The 10754-nt window shown below is 36.3% G+C and overlaps 1 protein-coding gene and 1 pseudogene across 1 annotated transcript; one reads left to right on the top strand and one right to left on the bottom strand.

The window, feature by feature from the left end:
- The first annotated feature begins 3561 nt into the window (after nt 1-3561).
- On the top strand, nt 3562-4402 carry LOC120196551 (annotated as a pseudogene).
- Nucleotides 4403-8667: 4265 nt separating this feature from the next.
- LOC120196975 (probable xyloglucan 6-xylosyltransferase 5) lies at nt 8668-10516 on the bottom strand. The gene has a single exon (XM_039198641.1). The coding sequence runs from the start codon at nt 10263-10265 to the stop codon at nt 8883-8885; it is 1383 nt and encodes a 460-aa protein (XP_039054572.1). The 5' UTR covers nt 10266-10516; the 3' UTR covers nt 8668-8882.
- Between the last annotated feature and the right edge of the window lie 238 nt (nt 10517-10754).

The following is a 10754-nucleotide window of genomic DNA, read 5'->3' as shown; positions in this document are numbered from 1 at the left end:
GTTCGATGTATGTTGTCTAATGCTAGGTTAGGCAAGGCATTTTGGGCTGAGGCTGTGACATATGCTGACCATCTCATTAATCGTCTGCCGTCATCAGCGATAGGAGGAAAAACACCATTGGAGGTATGGTCTGGAAAACCTGCTACTGATTATGATTCCTTACATTTATTTGGATCCGCTGCATATTATCATGTGAAGGAATCCAAGCTTGATCCGAGAGCAAAGAAGTCTTTCTTTATGGGAATCACCCATGGAGTGAAGGGATTCTGCCTTTGGTGTTTAGACACCAAGAAGATAATTTGTAACAGAGATGTTACCTTTGATGAATCTGCCCTAGTAAAGAAGGTAACAAGTGAAGCTGTCCAGACAAGTAGTACTCCGCAGCAGGTGGAGCATACTCCAAAACAGGTGGAGTTTCAGCAGATGATGATCCCAGAAGTTGATGCAGCTGATTCTTCAACTCCAATAGAAGAATCAGAAGATGAAGAGGTTTAAACCCAAGAACCATTGGAGACACCAGAAACACTTGCAGTTACAAGGTCAATGAGAGAAATTCGTAGACCTGCTCGATTTGTTGATATGGTGGCCTATGCTCTTCCATTTGTTGATGATGATATCCCTATCACTTACCAAGAAGCAATACAAATCTTGGAAAGTGATAAGTGGAAAAGTACCATGGATGAAGAAATGCAATCTCTCCAAAAGAACGACACTTGGAAACTGGCACAATTACCGAAAGGTAAAAGAGCCATTGGATGCAAGTGAGTATTTGTAAAGAAAGATGGATCTCATAACAAGAAAGATGTTCGCTACAAGGCACGGTTGGTAGCTAAAGGCTACGCTCAAAAGGAGAGAATCGACTACAATGAAGTATTTTCCCCTGTTGTGAAGCATTCCTCCATTAGAATATTGTTGGCCTTGGTAGCACAGTTGAATTTGGAGCTAGCTCAACTTGATGTAAAGACAGCTTTCTTGCACGGTGATTTAGAAGAGGAGATCTATATAACACAACCAGAAGGATACAAAGATGGTGGTTGTGAGAAATGGGTTTGTAAGCTGAACAAATCGCTATATGGATTGAAGCAATTTCCGAGGTAGTGGTACAAGCGATTTGATAGCTTTATGAGGAGGCAAAAGTATACTAGAAGCAAATATGATCATTGTGTGTATTTGCAAAAGCTCAAAGATGGATCTTTCATTTATCTTCTTTTGTACGTTGACGATATGTTAATCGCTTCGAAGAGTCAAAAGGAGATAGACAAATTAAAGGCTCAGTTGAATCAAGAGTTTGAGATGAAAGATCTAGGTGAGGCCAAGAAGATTCTTGGTATGGAGATAAGCAGAGATAGACAGAGAGGGAAGCTTTGTTTAACACAGAAGCAGTATCTGAGAAAGGTATTACAATGTTTTGGCATGAATGAAAATACCAAACATGTAAGTATCCCATTGGCTTCTCATTTGAAACTTAGTTCTCAATTATCTCCTAAAACTAACGAAAAACGAGTGTATATGAAAAAAGTTCCATATGCTAATGCAGTTGAGAGCTTGATGTATGCAATGGTGTGTACGCGTCCTGACATTTCACAAGCAGTTGGAGTTGTGAGCAGGTACATGCATGATCCTGGAGAAGGACATTGGCAAGCTGTGAAATGGATTCTACGGTATCTCCAACAAACCGTGGATGTTGGTTTAGTTTTTGAACAGGATGAAGCACTTGGTCAGTGTATGGTTGGATATGTTGATTCCGATTATGCTGGTGATTTGGATAAGCGTCGATCAACTACTGGGTATTTGTTTACTCTTGCTAAAGCCCCAGTAAGTTGGAAGTCTACATTGCAATCTACGGTGGCCTTGTCTACTACAGAGGCAGAATACATGGCAGTTTCAGAGGCTGTAAAGGAAGCAATTTGGCTTAACGGGTTGATGGAAGACTTGGGAGTTGTTCAAAGTCACATTAGTCTCTATTGTGACAGTCAGAGCGCTATTCACTTAGCAAAAAATCAAGTCTACCATTCAAGGACTAAGCATATCGACGTGAGGTATCACTTTGTGCGGGAGATCTTTGAAGAAGGAAAGATTCTACTTCAGAAAACTGCGACATCAGAAAATCCTGCAGATATGATGACCAAGGTGGTAACAGTAATCAAGTTCAATCATTGTTTGAACTTGATTAACATCCTGAAAGTATGAACACCTTCGGGTGTGTGGCACTTGTGAGCGCAATTAGAGGCACTACAAATTTGGGGAGTTGAAGAAGTTGAGTAGGCTTGGTAATTTCAAGCCAAGGTGGAGATTTGTTAGATTTGTCTAGAAATTAAGTTGACAAGTTGGAAATTTCATCTTGGTTGGTGGCCAACTTATTGGAAATTTCATCTTGGTTGGTGGCCAAACTTTGAACATGTGAATTTCATATTTGGTGGCTAACTTGTACACATTGGAAAATTCTTTGGTAGGTGGCCAAACTTTGAACATGTTGTTCTTGAAACTCAACTGTAAATAGGCCTAAGTATTTCCATTAGAAATCATCCCAAAAACAAGTTCTCTCTTCCTCTTGTATTCTTCATTCTCCCACTTTGGGAATTCTAAAGAATTCCATTTGTTGTAATATTGGCGATATAGTGAAGTTATCATCCGGTGTGGTGCCCGAGGAGTAGATGATATTCTTGTCGAACCTCGTAAATTGGGTGTGTGCTCTCCTTTATTGTTTTTTATTCGGTTTTTTTCTATTGTGTTTCAATATTCAATAGTTTGACAGGTTTATCCGCTGTGCAACCTTTGGTGGTTTTAATCTTGACATTTTAGGTAATTTTAAAACTACGTTCGTGTGGGAAATAACCCGTTTTCCCCAACAGACATTTTATAGGAGCAACCGTCTTAAATTGTAAATCCGATTGAAATGCGCCCATATAAGGAAGAAGAGACACACCCAATTGTTATGGACTCTCTGAACCAACTTTCAATGGTGAAGAAATGAACGGTGAAACATTGCTGGACAAGATTACTGGGAGACGTATGATGTTTGCATTTAATGGTAACTGTCATGTTGAAAAATTACCAAACACTTGTCAGGCGTACCATGAGAAACACGATATTAGTCATTTCTATAAGTTGACATGTCCCTTCATCGTTGAAAAGAATTGCAAGTTTGAAATAAACAAGTTAAACGAGGTTACATATAAGATTTGAGGATGGAATTGTTGTCAAAATTATAGATATATGTTCCTTAAGGATTGCCCTCGCTTGCACTAATGGATATGGTAAACCAATGCTTAAAAATATTAACGAGTTTATAGATGTGCAAGACCCTTGTGACTTTAGGTCGTTGCTAATGGAAAATTATTGTTTCATTCTCTTGGAATTATTAGGGTTATGGTAACAGGTGTAATTCTAAAGATGTGGACAATTTCGAGAGAGACATGGTTCAAGGGATTCTTATTGAGCCAACAATTAATATTTGTAATTATTTGATGACTTGGGATGCAAGAAAGAGGGGGTGGAAAGGTCACTTTTATTTTTCTTTCATTTTGCTCTTGTTTTTTGGGCTTTTAGAGGGAGGGTGTATTGGGAAAAATCACCATGGATCATGCTGCAAATGCTCAAAGGACTGATTTGATGACCATAACTCGTTTCATGTTGAAAGAGCAATCCAAACATCTCAAGTCTCATGGAGATTTCACCATCTTGCTCAGTCACATCGTTCTTGGTTTCACGTTCATTTGTATTTTTGTTAGCAAGGTTGGTCTAGCCAAACTCATTGGACTTATTGGGGAAGAGAAATAGAAACTGGATGAGCTTACAAATGAAGTCTTTATCATGGGTTTAGTGAGCAGTGGTAGAACTTGCAACCTTGTATCAAAAGAAGATGAGGCAATCATTATGGAGCACTCGAAGCATGGAAGGTACTGCGTATTTTATGATCTACTCCTCCAACATTGATTGTGGTGTTTCCATCGAAACAATTTTTGGGATTTACATTGCAAAGAATAACCATGACCCAACTCTAAATGATGTGTTGCATCCCAAGAAGCAAATTGTAGTCTCTGGCTATTGCATGTACAGAAGTTCTTACACGCTTGTGTTAAGCATTGGGAACCAAGTTAATGGATTCACCTTTGATCCATCTCTAAGAGCATTCCCAACTCATCCAGACATCAAGATTCTGAAGAAAGGAAAGATCTATTCAATTAATGAAGGAAAGACCAAGAATTGTGATGTTCCAACGTCCAAGTACGTGGAAAAATTCAAGTTTCCTAAGGATTCTTCCTCTTCAAAGTCTCTGGGATATATCATAAACATGGTAGCCGATGTCCATTACATGTTACTCTATGGGGGAACTTTTATGTACCCTGCTGATAAGAAGAGATGGGAATCAATATTAGAAGAAGGTAGATGGACCTTTTAGCATTTGCTACTGTATCAATAATTTTCTTTGCTGTTTTCCTCCATAAAAGTTGAGTTCTGAGTTTTTTAGACCATATCAAAGGGTTGGAGAGGTTGCCAACAAGTTGGATTTGCCAACATCAACACGAATCCCTTCCATTTTTTCACATTTCTGGTTGAAACTTGTTAGCTCTATGGATAAACCAAAAAATCACCAAGAGGAGGGTGAATTGACTTTTGGATAAATTGATGGAAGCTTGAACAAAAAATTAAAATTTTTGACACAATCGATTTAGAGTGATTCGACTTTCTCAACCAAAGTCTATATCCACTACCTTAGCTTTTCAGCACTAAGGATTTCTTAATTCGCTCACTTGAATTGAATCTTTCAAGGACACAGTTTAACCTTTATAACATTATTTTTTCAGATCTTAGATAGAAACTTAGGCTCACAAATAATGAATACAAAGATATTCAATAATGCTCAATACACTATGTACAAGAGAAAATAAAGGAATTAAGAATGAAAACTCTTTTTCTCTGGATCTTTAAGCTTGGATAGGTGTAGTAACCTTCTTCAAGTGTCTTTGGATTATTTGTATAGTGTGGAATTAGTTTCTAACTATTTATGACCGTTGGAGATGAGTTATAACCATTGGTGGAAATTTTATGCAATAAATGCTACCCAAACATTGGAGTATCAATATTGCATGCTTGAGTATCAATACTACCTGCATTAAATACAAAAATATAATCGTTGGGCAAGGGAAATATTGGTACTTTATCGAGTAGTATCGGTACTCTAAGGAGTATTAATATTGTTTTTGCATATTGAAAAATCCAAAGTTCGAAACCATTAGGTAGTATCGGTACTACCATGAAAGTATCAGTACTTCTATTATATGTGGTATCGATATAACACGAACAATATTGATATTGTTCATACAATATTGATACTTCATGAGGAAGTATCAGTACTTCACACCCAAAAAAGTGTTTTGTTCAAACTTAAGTTTTATGGACTTTGAAGTCTCATCTCATAAGTGAGTAAGAAGCTAATAAGTTCATCAAGAGTAATAGCCTCCAAATCTTTGGCTTCTTCAATGATAGTTCTTTTTACTTCACAAAACATTGGTAAGCAAGAGAGCATATTTCTTACTGTCTTTTCATTAGGATATGTCTTCCCAAAAGTCTTCAGCCTATTGATGATGGTAATGAATCGATCAAACATCGTCTTTATGTCTTCATAAGGTTTCATCTTGAAGTTTTCATAGTTGAAAGTGATAATGTCAAATTTAGACTTATTCACTTGACTTGTTCCTTCATATGTCAACTCCAACTTGTCCTAAATATTTTTGGTATTTGAACATGATGAAATTCTAATATATTCATCCGATCCAAGTGCACAAAAAATAACGTGCACAACTTTGACATTCAGTTTGACTTTTCTCCTATCTTTATCATTCCACTCTGGTTTGATCTTTAGTAGAAATAACTTTCCTTATTTTTTTAGAGAAATTGATAGACCATCAAGCACAATGTCCCAAATCGCCAAATTGGTTACTTGAATAAATAACATCATTCTATTCTTCTAATAAGAATAATTTGCACCATTGAAATTTGGAAATCTTGTGATGGATTGAGAATCTTCAAGATAGTAAGAAAAAGAAGTTGAAGTCATCTTCAAGGTTGATGTATAAATAGATAAAGCTATTCTAGGAACTTCTCAAGGTTGTTAAGATGTCGATAAAGACCCGCTTTAACATCAATTGTTAGTTTTATGAATCAATCAAAATACCACCAAAAGGGATGAATTGGCTTTTGGATAAATTGATGGAAGCTTGGATATAAAATTAAAACTTTTGACACAATCGGTTTAAAGTAAATAAAAGAATTAAGAATGGAAACTATTTTCTCTTGAACTTTAAGCTTGGATAGGTGTAGTAATCTTATTCAAGTGTCCTTGGATTATTTTTATAGTGTGGAATTAGTTTCTAACTGTTGAAAGTCAAAAATAGATGGCATCAAATGGGGCAGTTGATGGCAACAAATGGGGCGGCTGATTTGGTCAAAATTAGGCAACATGTTTTTGTTGAAATTGGCAAGGGAAAATTACCCAATTTAGTCCATGTACTTTAAGGTATTTACAATATTAGTCTTTAAGCTTCAACTATAAATACCCTAACCCATTTAGCTTCAAAACCATCCCAAATCATTCTAGTTTTCTCCCAATACTAGAGAATTTAGAGAGTTTTCTTGAGAGTTATTTTCTCTTTTTTATCAAGAGATAATTGTCATTGTTTTCTCCTTGTTAGATCGAGAGAAGTTGTAATTCCTATATTTTCTCATAGTGAAATTCTTCTACCATTGCCCGTGGTTTTTACCCTATATTATTTAGGGGTTTTCCACGTAAAATTTGTGTCTTCTTTATCTTCATTTTTATTTTCTCAAATTATCAGTTACGATTTTGCTCTATCTGATAGCCATATTCCGCAACACTAACCGGTTATGGTTGTTGGGGATGAGTTACAACCATTGGGGGAAATTTTTTCTACAATAAAGGTTACCCAAATGCTTAGAGTATCGATATTGTATACTACCTATATTAAATATAAAAATATAGTCGTTATGCAAGGGAAGTGTCGAGACTATACCAATTAGTATCGATACTATTGTTAAGAGTGATATTGTACTGTCTTTGCATACTGAAAATTCTAGAGTTTGAAACCATTAGGTAGTATCACTACTACCGTGGGATTGTTAATACTTCTATTATATATAGTATCAATACAACATGGAGAGTATCGATACTGTTTATACATTATCGATACTTCTTGAGAAAGTATATGTACTTCACACCCAAAAAACCATTTTGTTCAAACTCAAGTTTTATAGAATTTGAATTATTGTTGAAATATTTGAACAAATTCAATTAAGTCCAAATTTTTATTTATTTATTTATTTATTTATTATATCAAAATATTAGAAATCAAACTTCAACAAAGCTATATCGAGAACATCTACCGCAACAAATTACTCTTCCGACATTACTAGAGATCCTCAAGGACAAGATTCTTTTTCCAGGGGATTGTATTGTTATAAACAAAGAACCAAATGCGCTAACAAAATTGTTACAGTTGTGAAGGATATTATTTTGAAGATATTGTTGAATCATTTTGTAGGATTTTATTTTAATTATATTGCAGAAAAATTAGTATAAATAAGTTAAGATGAGGAGAGGATATTTGTTAAACCCTTGTATACTCTTCTTTAAGTTCAGCGTTTCTTGCTGAAACCTTTCTCATCTTTTTTATCCTCCTTTTTCTATTTCACTGATATTATTGGAATCGAAGCAAAGTTCATTACATTTCTCCCCTGGATATTTTGATTCTGTTCTTAGATTTTAATGTTTACAATTTTTTTTATAAATCTGATATGAATACAATATAATATATGTTTCAAGATTCTCAACCATTTGACAATAATCGCTCATACCACTATATATGCAGTGCTCAAATCCGAGACCTTAAACGGCTTTAACAAATCCCTTTAACATTAAAGTCGCTTAGTTCATACTAATATTTACTGTTTTAAATATCGACCAATGATAGAAATTCAGATATAGGTATGCCTTTTTAAATATATTTGTAGAATATAATGAAGATCATATTCATGTCCTTGTATGTCAAACACATCTACCACAAATCCTGTTTTGTTTGTGAACATAGAAATGGATGAAATCATGACATCCGTAGGTATTCAAAAGTTCACCCCTTCATGCGTGAGCCTATAAGAATCCTCAACTAAAGTGAATCATCCATCACCAACACAAATTTCTAAGCTTCTATATGCAAATTTCAAGCATATAAAATTATTACAATGAAAATAACAAAGTCTTGCCTTGTTTCCATCCTATATTGCTCTGATTTCTTCTTTCCTTGAAATATATCCGATAGACCGATATACTTTGGCTATGAAAATGTATCCCTTCAAGGACCCTTCAGGGGGGGGGGGGATGAACATAACATACTTGTACTCGAGTCTGAGTAACATAAAATGAACACAACATACTTGTACTCGAGTCTCGAGTAACATAGTCTTTATCATCTACTAATTGTTTTACAGAACAAAGAGGCACAGCAAAAACAGAAAAAAGAAGCTAATGTGGAAAAATGTGATGTGCAACTTGCAATATAGACATGGATTCCCTAAGTTTCATTCCATTCAATACCAAACAAAGAGAAATTCAAGACAAGGGAAATCGATTCCCATATGCAGTAAAAGAACGCAAAAAGAGATGAAGTAATATCATTGACTATTAAATTTCTTTCATAAACCACTCAAATTGAAAGTTAATAAAAGAATTCAAATATCTTGTTCTCAACAGGCACAGTGACAACAGATCATCAAAACTTAAACATAAACTGATATCAAATTGAAATGGCTTTTCAACAGCAGGAATCACATTACCTACACATTATAACACAGTAAATATGTTTCAATCATTGGCTCAGCGATTCAGTTTTCCCTTGCCCCGAACGACGAATATCGAGCTGATCAACAATCTCCAAAGGAGTCACAGTCTCGTTCCTGATCCTCTTAATATTGGGGCCTAACAATCCCCTATGTCTAAACCCGTACAGTTTAAGTACCTGATTATCTGCAAAGTTGAATGCCCTTTGCATGCTGCGCAAGCACCTCTCGACAGGGTAATCTCCATAACTCCCACACGGCTTGCAACCAACAAAATGAGTCACAAATGGCCACCTCTCGTCTCCCAGGCCCGCATGATATTTCTCCATCATTTCCTCATACCCATCAACCAACCCTGCCCAATAACCATGCAAATAATATTGATTCTCAAGAAACACTTTATTCATCCACGTTTCCTTTTGCGAAAGCAACAAGTAAATCAAAGCCGACTGATCATCGGCTTCAAATGCTGGCCTTCCTTTCAAGTTAGCTGTCAAAATTTTCCCGGCCTCCTCGCGAATAGGACCCTTTGGCCCCATTGGCGCCCAAGCATCGAGCAAATCCAACGACCATTGGCAATTCCTAAACAAAAAACTTCCCGTATTCAAAGCAATCCATGACTTCTGCTCAAACATTAGATCGGGGTAACCATGAACAACCAAATTATATTTGTCATACTTGGACAAAGGAATCTCAAACACCATATCTGTAAAAAAAGCATCACTATCCATCCACCAAATCCACTCAACTTCAGGATGAGACAACATTAACCTCCTAATCAAAGGCAATTTCGCCCAATACCCAGCAAGCTCCCTATCTAAATGAGCCATATTATAAACAATTTCAATACCATGAAGCCGACAATAATCAATCTTATTCTTTATCGCTTTCAACAAATAATGATCTCCTATAGCATTATCACATGGGTTAGGGGGCGACCCAGTAACGAGCAAGATTCGAGCTTTTCCATTAACAAAATTAGGGAATTCAGGATTTTTCGAAAGCCAAACCTTACGCTGCTGATCCCAGTCCGATATTTTGGGCCCGAGCGTGTAGGTAGCATTAGGGTTGAACTCAGTTTCGGAAGGTTCGTCCGGGTCGTTTGGGTCGGAATCGGAGCGGATCTCAGCAAGGATCCGGTTGGTTTCTTCGATTAGGTTTTGGTTGACTGCTTCGGCTTCGGAGCTTCCCAAATTGCCAACGCCGATTGTGCCCCGTAGAACGAGTATGGTAACGAAGCCGCAGAGGATTGTGATTTTAATGTTGTTGAAGGTCTTGTGGATCTGCCTCCCACGCGGCATTCCGGCTAACATACGAGCTCGTCCGCCACCTGCAGCAGCGTTGTTGGTGGTGGGTAAGCCGCCACCGCCAATGGAAGATCTCTTTTGGGGAGTGAAACTGTCTTGACCCATAAGGGTTGTTATGTAAAAAGAAGCAAAAACAGAGCAGGAAAAGAGATCCAAGTGATGTATAAAAAATTCTTTAAATGTTTATCACTGTGTAAACTAAACTAAGCTCTCATCAATGGCGTTTGCAACTGGCATCCCATGTATGGGTAGATTTCAAGGTGGAGCGATCTGAGAGTGAATTTAAAACTAAGAGATTGACTTGAAGTAGGAGAGACGGAAAGTGGGAAAGATTGGATTCAGACAGCGAGATTGCTGAAAACATGTTTTTGTCCTAACAGCTCATGTATTTCTTTTGTATTTATTTTATAGATATCAACTCAATATTATTAGGTAAGGGTATATTTTATATATTTTTTATTAATTAGAGGGGTATTATTTTTCTAGGTTTAATACACTTTTAAGTGTCTAAACTAAACTTTGAATTATGTTTTGGTGCTTAAATTTTTTTTAGTAATAATAGATGCCTAACGTTATAATAGATACCTTTTTAGG

Source organism: Hibiscus syriacus, unplaced genomic scaffold, assembly GCF_006381635.1.
Source record: "Hibiscus syriacus cultivar Baekdansim isolate YM2019G1 unplaced genomic scaffold, ASM638163v2 tig00117034_pilon, whole genome shotgun sequence".
Taxonomy (NCBI): Eukaryota; Viridiplantae; Streptophyta; class Magnoliopsida; order Malvales; family Malvaceae; genus Hibiscus; species Hibiscus syriacus.
This window is presented reverse-complemented; position numbering and strand designations above follow the sequence as displayed.

What these genes read in the sequence shown, in the direction of transcription:
- LOC120196975 (XM_039198641.1), bottom strand. Translation starts at nt 10,265, where the DNA reads ATGGGTCAAGACAGTTTCACTCCCCAAAAGAGATCTTCCATTGGCGGT.